General features: G+C 42.7%; 4 protein-coding genes across 5 annotated transcripts in view; 2 read left to right on the plus strand and 2 right to left on the minus strand.

Moving 5' to 3' along the window:
- The window catches only part of grk5l (G protein-coupled receptor kinase 5 like), a 28,083-nt gene extending 26,359 nt beyond the window's left edge, over positions 1-1,724 (minus strand). The window contains exon 1 of one of the 2 annotated variants that reach the window (XM_080895267.1): positions 950-1,724. In XM_080895267.1, the coding sequence (XP_080751393.1) occupies positions 950-1,001 (52 nt within the window). In that variant the 5' untranslated portion in view covers positions 1,002-1,724. The remainder of the gene's footprint in view (positions 1-949) is intronic. The other variant, XM_080895268.1, reaches the window with a different exon arrangement.
- Positions 1,725-3,124: 1,400 nt separating this feature from the next.
- lsm1 (LSM1, U6 small nuclear RNA associated) lies at positions 3,125-5,823 on the minus strand. The gene is made up of 4 exons (XM_080893269.1): positions 5,561-5,823; positions 5,342-5,410; positions 5,082-5,197; positions 3,125-3,673 (listed from the first exon to the last, which is right to left on the minus strand). The coding sequence occupies exons 1-4, from the start codon at positions 5,604-5,606 to the stop codon at positions 3,503-3,505; spliced, it is 402 nt and encodes a 133-aa protein (XP_080749395.1). The 5' UTR covers positions 5,607-5,823; the 3' UTR covers positions 3,125-3,502.
- Positions 5,824-6,230: 407 nt separating this feature from the next.
- Positions 6,231-9,921, plus strand: bag4 (BCL2 associated athanogene 4). Its single transcript, XM_080893267.1, has 5 exons — positions 6,231-6,518; positions 7,029-7,148; positions 7,321-7,551; positions 7,740-8,009; positions 8,286-9,921. The coding sequence occupies exons 1-5, from the start codon at positions 6,441-6,443 to the stop codon at positions 8,739-8,741; spliced, it is 1,155 nt and encodes a 384-aa protein (XP_080749393.1). The 5' UTR covers positions 6,231-6,440; the 3' UTR covers positions 8,742-9,921.
- A 188-nt stretch (positions 9,922-10,109) lies between these two features.
- LOC308403650 (dual specificity protein phosphatase 26-like) lies at positions 10,110-12,553 on the plus strand. Its single transcript, XM_080893268.1, has 3 exons — positions 10,110-10,826; positions 11,325-11,536; positions 11,627-12,553. The coding sequence occupies exons 1-3, from the start codon at positions 10,630-10,632 to the stop codon at positions 11,821-11,823; spliced, it is 606 nt and encodes a 201-aa protein (XP_080749394.1). The 5' UTR covers positions 10,110-10,629; the 3' UTR covers positions 11,824-12,553.
- Positions 12,554-12,909: the final 356 nt, after the last annotated feature.

A 12,909-nucleotide genomic window follows, 5' to 3' on the forward strand; every position in this document is an offset into this window, starting at 1 on the left:
TGTTTAAGTTTCTGGACATTACCCAGACTGAATAAGGGAAAAGGATGGCTATTTCTCTCAGGATTTATCTTGCTGTTTAAAGCTGCACAACCAAAACACTCCCTAATTTTGGCTTATGAGGCGAAACCTAATGAATTTTGTTTTGTAACTTCCCACAGGCCCCAAACCTGAAATAAAAGTGCCCACATGATCCCAACGACCAAAACGGTCAATGCATCACACAGTGCGCGGCGTTTACCTCCAGGCCTTCCTCGTGCCCTCAGCGCAACCCTGTCTTCCTCAGAATGAACTATTAATGACACCGTGCGCCTTCATATTTCAGACCGTGCTGTCGGGCTGCAACTGGCCTTTTCAGACATTTGACTCTTTCTACACAGGTAAGCAGAGTCCGTCTCTCCGCAGGGGCCCTTTACACAGATTTCAACACCAGTCACCTTTCAAATGTCAGACAGCCTAAGCTCATTTTATTCCCCCTCTAGAAAGGAGTTATTCCCCGTGTCAGTGTTTGCTCCAGCATGCATAACGTTGCGAAAGAGCCGCTTTCATATGCACAGACAACGAAAGCGGATGTGGGAGGCAGACCACCCTCCCATCCTCCCTCCCCTGCCGCCCCCGTCCCCCAACATATATATATTTTTATATATATATTTGATGGGGGGGGGGGGGGGGGGGGGGGGGGGGCATACAATCTGTCAAAATGTGCAAGGATTTTGGTTGACTCGAGTCTATCACTGATTACAAGACGAGCAGTTTCGCGGTGTTCCGTTGATGTTGTCTGCACTGTCTGCACAGCACCCCCTCCCGATTTTTTTTCTGTTGCATCTTTAGGATTTACCTGCCGTAATGAGCCACACAGTCTGCAGGCTGCCGTCATCCTTACGATTATTTTTTTTCTGCACAGCTCAAAATATGACAAAAGCAGGCCCGCTTACTATTTGTGTCAACTTACCCTCTCTGGCTTTTAGCAGTACAGTGTTGGCTACTATGTTCTCCAGCTCCATCAAAAAGAAAAAAAAAGAGAAAAAGAAAAAAAATCCTAAACGTAGAGGTTTCTCGGCACACAAACGTCTGCGGCGAATACAGCGTCCTTCAGCTCTGTGCGATGCGTTTCTTTTTCTTCACTCCTGGTGACTATCCAAGTAAAATTCACTCATATCAAAGTCGTAAAGGATAAAACAGGATGTCATAAATTTGCTTGCAGTGTAAGCTGGGCATGGTTCTTGTTGTGGGCTGGAAGTGCGGCGCTGCATTTCTACTCCAATCCCCCCAAAACCATTCCATGCGTAATTTGGGTAGGAAATCTCCCCGACGCATAAAATAATTATTTCTGGAAGATCCGATGTCTGCAAACCGGGTTCTTTCGGCGGCGGATCCTTAACAAGGGTACACTAGGATACCGCCAGCTTTACCTTACAACAGCAGCAGCAGGGGTTGGCTGAGTGCACGAGAGAGGACATCAGCGGGCCCCCTCCTCCCCTGTTGGTACGTAATCAAAATAGGCTGGGCCTCTCAGTTAAGCGGCGTCACACAGTGAGCCTCTACCAGAAGTTAGGCCACGATGTCTGCAAAATAAAAGCACACTACAACTGCCTGGCTCGCAGGAGGAAGCGACACATTTTATAAAATGCTTTTTGTGAATTCTACATTCACATTTTATTTGGTCCCGCACGTTTCACCTCGAGTAGCCATGAATCTCATACCCAAGAGTTTCTACAACTAGTGAGCTTCTTTCCGCCAAAGTGATTCCATTTCTGTCCCAGTAACGCAAGCACTGGTGCTCCGACTGTAGTGGCAGTAAAGATTAAAAGGGTAAGAGGTAAAGTCGCCCTCTGGTGTTCAATTTTAAACTACATACGAGAACTGGTGTGCATAACGTTATGGATCACTTTCGCGAATCAACAATGCTAAACAAGCATTTCACCTTTGAAAATATATAAATACATAACGACTGAATGCCAAGTGATTGGCCGTTTCGCGAGGAATCCAGTAATTTTGTAAGGTAAGGATTCTCAAAGGATTTATGACAGCAAGGAGCAAATCCACATTTTAGAAGGGCTATCTTTGTAATTAAACTGTAATTCTCTCTAAACATCTCCACAGATGAGCTTCTGGAAAATACACTGCCATTTACTGCTCCAAAATAAACCAAAAAGGCCAATTTTAAATCTCAAATTGGCCTTAAAATAATAAAAAAATCTGTCAAAGATTTTAAAGCAATGTCCGACAGGACATATTCAGGAAATATTATTCAAACCGTTAACTTATACAGCTCTGTTCATTTCTTACAAATGACTCGCTTCTTCATATTTTAAAAAAGTTGTTTACATCATCATAAGCGCGCTGTTGCTGTATTATTGTGTTTTTACAACTTTATGAGTGTTTGCTGGTGAAATGGAGGCAGGAGTGTATAAAGAAAAAAAAAAGATCTAGTGAAGAAATCAGGTCGAGTCAGTCCCAGTGTCCACTGTAGCGTTTGCTTCGAGATTAACGTTACCGACAAACCTTCATGTGGGGTCCTCTGCCCTCCTCCTGAAGACAAGCACTTTACGCTGAAGTTTCACCGGAAACTGCACTTTATATAATAAGACTTGATATGTGGAAACTTTCTTTATGGCTTGCAGGCTGTCAGGCTCTGGGTTCATAGTATAAAATAAAACGAAAGGAAGAAAAATACATTAAACTGCCACCGGAAGTGCTTAATCATGTGGCACGAGGATAACTCGTTTAGGAGCGAGTACAATCCCGCGGCTGCCCCGTTTCACAGAAGCCACGATGGATCAGTCAAAACGATTAACAAGCTTATTGACCGCTGAAGGCAGATAGGATCGATTTCTCAGTGTGCGGACGGGCTCTCATTTATATAAACAGGACGTGGGGCAGCCTGATGCACCGATATGCCGCCTGCCTAAGTGCAATTACCACAATGAATTATGGCATTTCCCCACATAACAAATGCACAAGTGCCCGGTTTGATGTCACATTGCAGCGGCTAACGTGATCTGCTTAGTGGTGTCTGTGGCGCCATCATAAAAGAGGGCAGCGGGCCCTGATTGACCCAAAGTGATGAGCTTCACATCCCTTTAATGCATGACACCCCTCCCACCCAAGTAGAGCTTCCATCATGAAAAATTAAACTCTTTAATGGGGCAAAGCACATAGTCTCCCCCCCCCCCCCTCTCAATAGCAGTTCCACATTATTTAAACATTCACCACATGATGAAAGAATACAAAGTGCTATTGATTCTTAATTGTCAACATAGTGATTTCAGAGAAAAAAGTTTTGTTTTTTTTTTTTTTTTTTTTTAATACTTTCTTGACTTGACACCCCCCCTTACAAACCTGAAATTAAATTGATACAGTACATCACAGTAGCTGGACTCCATATAATGGTATGTTCTCCCCACTTAAAAACAAAAAGTCAGGCTCCCATGCGCTCTCAGGTTCAACTTCAAACTTGTCAGTTCAATGCCAACTGAGAAAGAGGCCCACGGCAACTAGGCTGCTAGTATTCATCTAGGTTGTCAGCTTTGGGTATGGACAGGCCTCGGTCCTTCAGGACCTGCATTTTGACTTTCTCCGTCTCCTGTTTGGCTTGCTGCTGCAGCCGCTGCTCCTCCAAGATCTCTTCAATGGAGACTTGCTGCAGCACCGTGTCACAGGGCTTATCCATGTCCTGCAAAGACAAGAGACCGTGTCACATCTTGCACAGGCCTGAAACACTCAGATAATACTACTGAACACATTTTAATTGGAATTACTGGGTGTTCTGGAACTTTGAATTGTTACTAATAAAATACCTGATCAAAAATTTGATTATTGACAAACAATCTGATTACACTAATGAAGCAAACAAGTGTCTTTATCAAACACAAATAATGTAGAAGAATAAAGTGAACCTCTGTGCTAATGACTTCTCCAAAAGCCATTTCCTTTTTCCAGTTAAGGAGGACAGGTTGCACACCTGCCACTTCCTAGAACTAAAGGCATGAAACATCTGCAAATCTTCAAGAAGACTGCATGGTTCATGCCAACCATCAATCACAAACTGCTTTCTGATAATAAGCAGCATGAACAGAAATGCTGTTTATTCATGCTTGACAAACATTTTCTTAAAACTATACATAAATTAATGCGTGCAGAAGATGTCGTATGCTGAGACTATGTGCCTTTTTGTGCGTCAATATCATTTCTGATGTGACACAGGATTTGATGTCAGCTTACGGTCATCGTTTGCCAGATGCAAGCTCACCAAAAGGCACCAAGTAGTTAATCACTGCCGTTCCATTTCCATCAGCATTTCAGAACAGAAATAAATTAACAATCAAATGAACCTAATCATCAGGCAAATGTCACAAAAGGCAGCAACATCTTCTAAAGCACTGAAAAGCAGATCAGAGTACAGGTGCTGTCGAGCCTCTGCTATGACTGAAGCAGTTTTACATCATGACATGCTGTACTGTTACAGCATGATGTGGATCCCTTTAACAGCAGAGTACTGCTGTCAAGCATTAGGTAGGAATAACAGCGCAAGAAGAGTTCATGAATCACTTCTGCTCAGTGTACTGGCCTTGAAGGTCCTGTGTCACAGCAGTGACCCTGTGTCACAGCAGTGACCCTGTAATGCGTCAACTTGGCTGTTGACGTACATCAGACAAGCATGATTAAGGAGAGTCGGATGTTAAGGATGCATCAGCAGCTTGCACTGTTGTCTCTTAGGAAGGAGTTTGAGCCCACCAGTCTTTCTGGCATCTGTTTGTACCAGAAAGACTGGTGAGGGTTCTCTGGCTTCCTATCACAGTCCAAAGATAAGCATGTTAGGTTAATCGGTGATTCTAAATTGGCCCACGAATGGCTGCGCGTCTCTCTGTGAGAAAGGCCAGATCTCAATCTGTGTCAACTGGGATAGGCTCTAGCCCGAGGACCCTTAGCCACCATTTATGTCAACCCCTACTCTCACAACTGTATCAATGCAGTGTGTGAAGGACATAAGGAAATGTAAGTAACAATGTCTACTGAGCCTTACTTTGCATCCTTCTGACCATTTCAAAAACCAAAGTGAAAACGAGATTATGTCTACTTACTATCTCTCCAAGCAGCACCACATTTTCTCCTCTCACGATGAATATTCCTCTGGGGATGTCACCAAACTTTTTTCCCACGTGGATGCGCTCAACTGTCTGGTGAAAAACTAAATTGGCTGGAGGACAAAAGAACCGGGGTAAATAAAGAACAGACCCGATCATGGGAATCATAATGACAGATAAACTGAGCCTGCTGTAACCAATGCAGTGACCCGACTCAGAAAAACAATACTAAAGGTGGATATAATTAAGAGTTTTACCAAACTGATCAATGCTTCTCAGGTAACCAATCAATGTTCTTCCATCTCGGAGCAGCACCAGGTGCTTCTCTGTGGGATACAAACAAGAGGAGCACGTTAAATGGCAGTTTAAACTCGCTGCAGATGATCCAGATTGCGTCGGACACGATGCTGCACATCTTGAAACGATTGTTTCTTTTTAAACCAAATCAGCTCCATCAAATCACTCCTCCAACTTACTATCGATGTCGTCAATGAGGCTTGCCGTCCCTGGTACGTAGTTCATCTTGTGCTGCTGCTGCTGCTTCTTCTTCTTCTTCTTATTTGAGTCTTATATCTGTATATACCGTCAAGCCATTAATGTTTCAATACATGTTTCTCACAAAATTAGCACAGGAAGCGTCTTTATACACGCCAGGGATGAACTTCCTGTAAGCATTTAACCCTTCGTGTGCTGGCGATTCACTACATTTCTAACACGCAGGAACGGCCCTTTAAAAAATACATCTTTAAATAAATATAACTTCAGGCATCGGTGGGTTTTGAAGATTAAAATAGCAGTTAATGTTTTTAAAATGTTATTTTTATGACCTTTCCCCCCATTGGCCAATAACGTCTACTGGCGCGCATGCGTCGGCAAAGATCGTATTTACACAATATTGGTCACAGAGCCGGAACAATTCAAAACGCCGTACATTATGTAAATACATGTATATTTTTGTTGAAATACGCCCAGAAAATAGACGTTTAACGTCTTAAAATCATATCATAAATTTATAGCTAGTGTAATGATGGTAGACTCTGGCGTTACTTTCTCCGTCCAAACGTTGGTTGTGCCAGAAAAAAATCTGACGGAGTGAGACCTCTGTAGGTTTAGCAGCGCCTCGCTATTAAAGGCGCAGCACGGGGGCGCTCACGTCATTCAGTCGTTTCCCGACTTCAACCGAGGGGTCCGCACTTGTATAGGAAAACGACAACATTGCTGCTGGCGTTTCAGACGACCTGACACATCCGATAAGTAACGCGAGGCTCGCTGCAGATTTGTTTCCTCCCCCCCACAATGATAGATGACAGGGCGGCTGCTGGTAAGAGCGCTTAGTCCAAGCATCATCATTATCAAATGCAGTCCAATCTGAAACCCGGCTGGCCCTCGACTTGCAACTCCGGAAATAATCACGGGAACTGGAATAACAGTATGGTAAGTAAGTGGACACAGCTCAGACATATTCTCGTGGTATTCACACTCTTTTAGTGTCTTTAAACCTTAAAGAAAAGCGTGAATTTGTGGCCGAGATCATTTTCAGCCAGCTCGCACAAAGCCCTGTCTATGCTAGCTCCGTGGCTAACTGAGCTAACTAGCATTATGTAATAGTAACGGCTAAGGACAGAGTTCAGCTGTTTTCCGGGACTTTTACGTTAATCTTGACGTGACGCCACTGTTAATAAGACTCCACGTTTTTGAAAGAATGAGTCAGTATTTCGTGTCTTTCTTGTGACATGTTGGGCCCTTTTATTTCCGGTTAGTTTTTCTTAAGGATTTTGCATAACTGGTTCCGCAGGCAGATGAATCAATGTCCCTGTTTGCACAGTTATTGTTTGTCCTGGGATTGGTTGTGACGTTGAAGGCGTAGTTTTAAAGTTTTGTGTCATACCAATGTCTATTTGTAAGTACTCTGGTGCCAACCATGCTTTGTGACTGTATTTGCAGGATGCTCCTCAGTATCCAGGCTACCCTCCACACTACTGGTATCCTCAGTCTCATTCCACAGGGCACTATGCAAATACCTATCCCTCTGGATCAGATGTTCAACCACAGTACAATCCACAGGTATGGCTATACAGATGCAGCATAACCAGTACCTCTAACTCTAAGGTTGGGTTAGTGGATTTATGCTTACATTTTCATATTAACATCTATCTTGTCAAAGTTGTTGTATCTCTGATGGATTTATACTTTTTATTTTAAATAACTAGTTCCCCTTCTTGTGTCTTTCACATAGGTAATGCCTGGTGGTTATCCAAACGGCCATGGAGTCTACAGTCCAGCACAGAGTCAGTATTCAACAAGTGGTTTCCACCCATCCAACCCTTTCTACTGTGCTGACCCTCAAAGACCGGCTCCGGGTTCTTATCCTAACCAAGGCTGTCATGCAGAGCAAAGCAGTGGGTCTTCTGGACAGCCTCATTCTCAACACCAGCATCATCACTACCCTGGGCCACACTGCCAAGGGGTTGGTGCATTTAAGCGCACACAGTTTTCAAATATAACAATAGTTTAAATAAAGTCTTACAAATGAGGTATATTATACACTGTAATTTTATTTTTATTTATTTATTTTTTTAATCTAAAAACAGATGCCTTTTTTTAAACGCAAAAGAAACGTTTTCTGAATGTGAGACATTTGTCTTCTGCTCTCAGGGTCCTGGATATCCTCCCGGACCGTACCCTCACTACAATGATAGTGGCCATGCGTTGCCTCCAAATCCCCCATACCCAACTGGCCAGTCACTTCATCCCAGCCAGCAGGCTGACGCATGGGGACACTCTGGTCCATATGTACCCTCACAGCAGCCATGGCCGCCGGGGCAACAGCCTCCACAAAACCATTATGGGAATCCAGTCCGTCCACCACATCCTCCAGCGTGGCCAGGAACTGGAACAGGTGCTCCTCCACCGTACCAGCCCAAGGTAAGAGATTTTGTTTTGTTTTTTTGTGAAACACAGATGTGCACACAATGTATTACAACTGTCATGATGAACTGTAAAACTAGAACAGCCATTGCACTTTGTTTTCTGTAATCGCGCATCTATTCTGGGTGGATAGCATCTGTTTTTGGAGGGATTAGATTTTCTAAAAATTAAATACCAAATCTTTGCTAAGGTATATTTATTTGAGTCAGTTTACAGCCTTATATTATCAAACTTTTAAAACACAATATTTTTCAAACTCTTGTGTTACTGTAGGACCAACAGCACCAACGCGCCCCACCGGTGGGACCTAAACCGAAGCCAGCACCATCCCCGAATCCCCCCAGTGGTAATCCTACTGAAATAAGTTCTCCTCCACAAATGTATAAAACTGGGAGAGGTGATCCTAATGCGTCGCAAGCTGAGGCCCCGCCTTCGGTTCCAGCATCAACTCCAAGTCAGGCTGCACCTCAGCCCCTGAGCGATAACCCCAGTCTGGCTAAGGTCCAGCAGGTCATGGCCAGAGTACTGCTGCTTCAGGAAGACGTTGATGAGTTTGTTGGCAAAAAAACAGACAAGAGTTATCGTTGTCTGGAGGAACTGCTTACCAAAGAGCTGCTGGTGCTAGACTCTGTGGAGACTCAGGGACAGGAGAGTGTCCGGCAAGCCCGAAAGGAGGCTGTACAGAGAATCCAGGCCATTCTGGACCAGCTGGAAAAGAAAGCTTTCTGAGCTGGACTTGTTCTGCTTGTGGGTCACTTTGTTTTCATCTTCCTGATCTTCCATAGACATGTTCAGGTTCTTGTCGTCTTTTGCTGACCAGTGTTGTAGGGATTTTTTTTTTTTTTCTCCCCACCACCATGTTACTATAGAACACCTGTGAAAGGTGGCATGGACCAAAGAAAAAGACACAGCAGTTACTGGCACGTGGACTCAAACTTTAAAGCCTAATAATGCTGGTATAAAAGGTATGGTGGTATTAGACGTGAAAGCTCATGGTTATCTGCGTCAGCCTCAGTGAGTGACTCTATCAGCTGCAAAAGCAGGAGCGAGTCACTGGAAGATGAACTTGTGTAGTGCCACATTGCAGCTCTCTGTTGTCTCTGAGTCAGGACGCAGATTATCATCACGCTGTCCCTCAGGAATGTGGGTCAGTTTCAGTCTGATCCAAAGTGTATCAGCTCTTGCACTTCTTTAGCAGGCTGTCATTTCATCTCACGGTCCCTTTGCATGATCAGGAAATTGTGCTTTCACCTAATGGAGTAAATGCATTTTGTCCATAGCCACGTACCTCTCCATGCCTCCGCCTCTGTAGGTGCAGTGATTTCTTTTGTCTTTTCTTTTTTTTTTCTTTTTTTTTCTCACTCAGTTTAAGCCCTGCATGCACTGTAATGTCAGATAGGCACTTGATACAATCATGATATCTCAGAGCTCAGAACTGGGCCTTGAGTGTAGCAGATTAGTGAAAATCCCCCAGAAGATTGCTGTTCCCAATTATTTCATCTTTTTTTGATGAAGACCTAGAATCAGACCTACATATGAATGCCATGTGTTTCACTTGACTCACTGATAAAGACTTGATTAAGTATGACTGGACAAGCTGTTCCTTTTCTCCATCTTTGAACATTCAAATATATATATATATAAAACTGAAATCTCTACTTGAACATTTTCAGTCATGTTTTATGCTGAAGGACAAGGTTGGATTAAATGTTTTTCTTTCTGTCCTTTTGATAATGAGGACAAATCTATGTTTATATCAAACTGATTTTTGTGTGCGCATCACTGTCCATTATCGTGTGTATGTTTTGTTTTGTTTTTCCCTCCTCAGACATTCTTGATGTGTTTTAGCAAAAAGTGCCATATTTAAGAGGATGGGTTTTATATAATTAGGAGGAAAAAAAATATAAAAATATCACAAGGTTTGCATGGAAAAGAAAATCATTTTCTGTGTGTTTATTTCCCCTTCTGCTCAAATGCAACTCGCTGTGTAGTTTTAGATGTAATGCATGTTTCCAACATAGGATGGGGAATTTTGCCTGATAAACGGTGAAAAGATCACAAGTGAAATGTGGGAGGGGGGGGCAGAAAAATGATTAAATGTCAGTATATTTTTTAACTCTTGATCAAATTAGTTTTTGCTTTGCCTTTACCGAACACACATGAATATCAGACGGTTTAGGTATCAGTCATACAACATTTCTAAATGTTGTTCTGTTTTAAAAATGAGAAGGCTGCTTATTTTTCTCAAGTAGAAACTGGTGCTTGGAGGTCACACTGCCTTCAGCTGCAGGCCTGCATTGAGCTCTTTAAATAGACAGCTATTTGGACGCAAAAGCATTAATGTCCGCCCATGATGGCTCCAAGTGCAGTCTAATTTAATTCAAGGGTCAAATGGCCTGACAACACACAGGACACCCTCCGGTGTGTGAATCTGAGCCAAACAAGCCTGCTCCACTTGAGTCACTGGTTACAGACGACCAACTGTGGAATAGTCTGTTTGCAGTTTTCTTCATCAGCGAAGCTGTAAAAGGTAGTCTCGGCAAACTCTTCCATAACCTTTTCACCTTTTAAACTTTTTGCCTACCCTTAACAAACCATTACAAAAGATAAAATTGCCATGTCGACAGAAAAAGCAATGTCCTATACATCAAAACTTCCTGTGTGGTGGAATGCAGAGCCGCCTCCGCGGAAATTGGAAATTGACCTGAGTTCACCTGGATTAGCTGTGTTTGAGTTGGAAAAACTCTTGTATACTGGCAAAGCCATAATCAGTCATGCAGATGAAGTGTGGCCTAGGCTGTACATTGGTGACCAGTAAGTAACTCCTCTTTATTTCTTTTGATGAACTCTGACATAATCTAACTGCACCTATTCCTCTAGCGTCAGTATTTACTTATATACAGCAGATTCAAATTGAGATTATGACTCTGAGGAAACTTCCTGACTTCTAAATCTCCAAATGTTTTTCTTGTGTTGAGAGAGTCATCTGATACTTTTAGTAAAAATACTCAAATAAATCAATAAAAGTCCTGGATTCACTCCACATATGTGAAAGAGGAGCTGATCATAAATCTGATTCAAATGCAGAATGAGTAACGTGACACTTGTCCTGCTGCGTTCCACAGTGGGAACTTGCATAAACTACAACAACGCCATGTAAGCGTTTGCACTGATGCCTTGGCATGAAAGCACGTCTCGAATGTTCGAACTCGCATGCTTAAAGTGTTTTTCTAAGGATCAGTTTATCACGATGAAATATTGCATACATGCCGTATAACCTACTGTCTGAATACAGAGTGGTGTGTTTTCCAGACACAGTGCAGAGAACCAGGCTGATTTGTACAAGAATCACATCACTCACATCCTGAACGCAGCTCACAGTAATCGTAAGGGACAACCAGATATCTATGAGGGAATGAAGATCACCTACATGGGCGTAGAGGCTCATGACTCCTGTAACTATGACATGAGTGTCAACTTCCAGGCAGCAGCAGACTTTATCCATAGAGGTCTGAGCAGAGGAGGTATGAGGAGAAAGTTAAAAATGATATAAATACAGTTCAAAGGCAAATGGATTTGATGTGTGGAATTTAATCTAATATTTCTCTGTGAAGGCAAAGTGCTGGTCCACTGTCATGTAGGAGTGAGCCGCTCTGCCACCCTGGTCCTGGCTTACCTGATGCTGAAGCAGAACCTCACTCTCGTCGAGGCTATTTGTGCTGTGAAAGAGAGCCGTGGTGTGATTCCTAACCGAGGTTTCCTTCGACAGCTCATCAAACTGGACGAGCAGCTCTTTGGCAAACATCGCTGAAACCCGTCTAACAGCATTACTAGTCACCTTTCACGGGTCCAGAAGATTGATCTTTAATGTCAAGATGATGTGTTGCATGAAAGATTTCTTGCGTTTTACTTTGGGGTCTTACAGCATGTGATCCTTTCTTTGGTCTTCATTGTTATGAACGTTAAGATAAAAACATTACATTTGTACATGTTAAATGGACTGATGTTTTACAAGATGTTTAGCAGTCAGCTTAATTTACATAAATATTGTGGAAAAGTTTTGAGCCACCACCGATTTCTTTATATGCCGCTTTCGAGGAACCAAACCTTTTTCGTAATTTTTAAACGTGGTCTTGATCAATAGTTCTGTAGGCTTTCTGAAGCTCTTTCTTTGGACATCGGCCGCTTCTACCTGACCATTTTCAGAGGAATGTGTTGTTGTTGTTTTTTTCTAATGTTGTTAAGCCATTTAACACTGACTCATGGATCACTTCAGTATAAAAAAGGCACCTAACTCAATGAATGGACCAGTGTGAGAACTAAAGGAGAAGTGCCAGGCCAAAAATACAAAAAGCTATCTACAGCAGATGCAGCATCTGAAAGTCATTGTCTGTGGAAAAAGGAACAAATCCTGACCCGATTTATGTTTTGGGCACTTCAGGTGATCCATCTACTATTCGCTGAAGCCTCATCAGAAATGTTCTCATTGGAAGGCTGAGATCTGTTAAGATGCCATTTTTAATTCTTGCCAAATTACTCAAGAGCTGTACTGAATATCAGTGGCAACAAGTCTTATGGAATGAATCCAAACTTGAAATTTTGGGTTCAAATTGTTGCCAGTATGTATGAGGAAGGTCAGGAGAGAGGCACACTAGAGAGCTGAGAAAAACGATGGAGTTGCTGTCATGGTTTGGACATTCATTTAGGACAGTGGTGTTGATGATCTTGTCAAAACCAATGAACACAGAAAAGTGACATCAGATTTTGACCCACTATGTAATATCATCTGGAAAGCATTTGGTTTGTTAATGCTTCATTTTTCAGCATGACAATGATCACAAACACACTTCCGCCACAGTCAGAACTTACCTGGACAGAAAAACACACAATGCAACAC

Source organism: Rhamphochromis sp. 'chilingali' (genome assembly GCF_963969265.1).
Source record: "Rhamphochromis sp. 'chilingali' genome assembly, chromosome: 10".
In the NCBI taxonomy this organism is placed as follows: domain Eukaryota; kingdom Metazoa; phylum Chordata; class Actinopteri; order Cichliformes; family Cichlidae; genus Rhamphochromis; species Rhamphochromis sp. 'chilingali'.

Coding starts and splice junctions, on each gene's coding strand:
- bag4 (XM_080893267.1), top strand. CDS start 6,441: ATGCAGTCCAATCTGAAACCCGGCTGGCCCTCGACTTGCAACTCCGGA. Junction 7,149..7,320: donor AACCACAGTACAATCCACAG/GTATGGCTATAC, acceptor TCTTTCACATAG/GTAATGCCTGGTGGTTATCC. Junction 8,010..8,285: donor CTCCACCGTACCAGCCCAAG/GTAAGAGATTTT, acceptor GTGTTACTGTAG/GACCAACAGCACCAACGCGC.
- lsm1 (XM_080893269.1), bottom strand. CDS start 5,606: ATGAACTACGTACCAGGGACGGCAAGCCTCATTGACGACATCGATA. Junction 5,198..5,341: donor GAGAAGCATTGATCAGTTTG/GTAAAACTCTTA, acceptor TTTGTCCTCCAG/CCAATTTAGTTTTTCACCAG. Junction 3,674..5,081: donor TGGTGCTGCTTGGAGAGATA/GTAAGTAGACAT, acceptor TTGTCTTTGCAG/GACATGGATAAGCCCTGTGA.
- LOC308403650 (XM_080893268.1), top strand. CDS start 10,630: ATGTCGACAGAAAAAGCAATGTCCTATACATCAAAACTTCCTGTGTGG. Junction 10,827..11,324: donor AGGCTGTACATTGGTGACCA/GTAAGTAACTCC, acceptor TGTGTTTTCCAG/ACACAGTGCAGAGAACCAGG. Junction 11,537..11,626: donor TAGAGGTCTGAGCAGAGGAG/GTATGAGGAGAA, acceptor TTCTCTGTGAAG/GCAAAGTGCTGGTCCACTGT.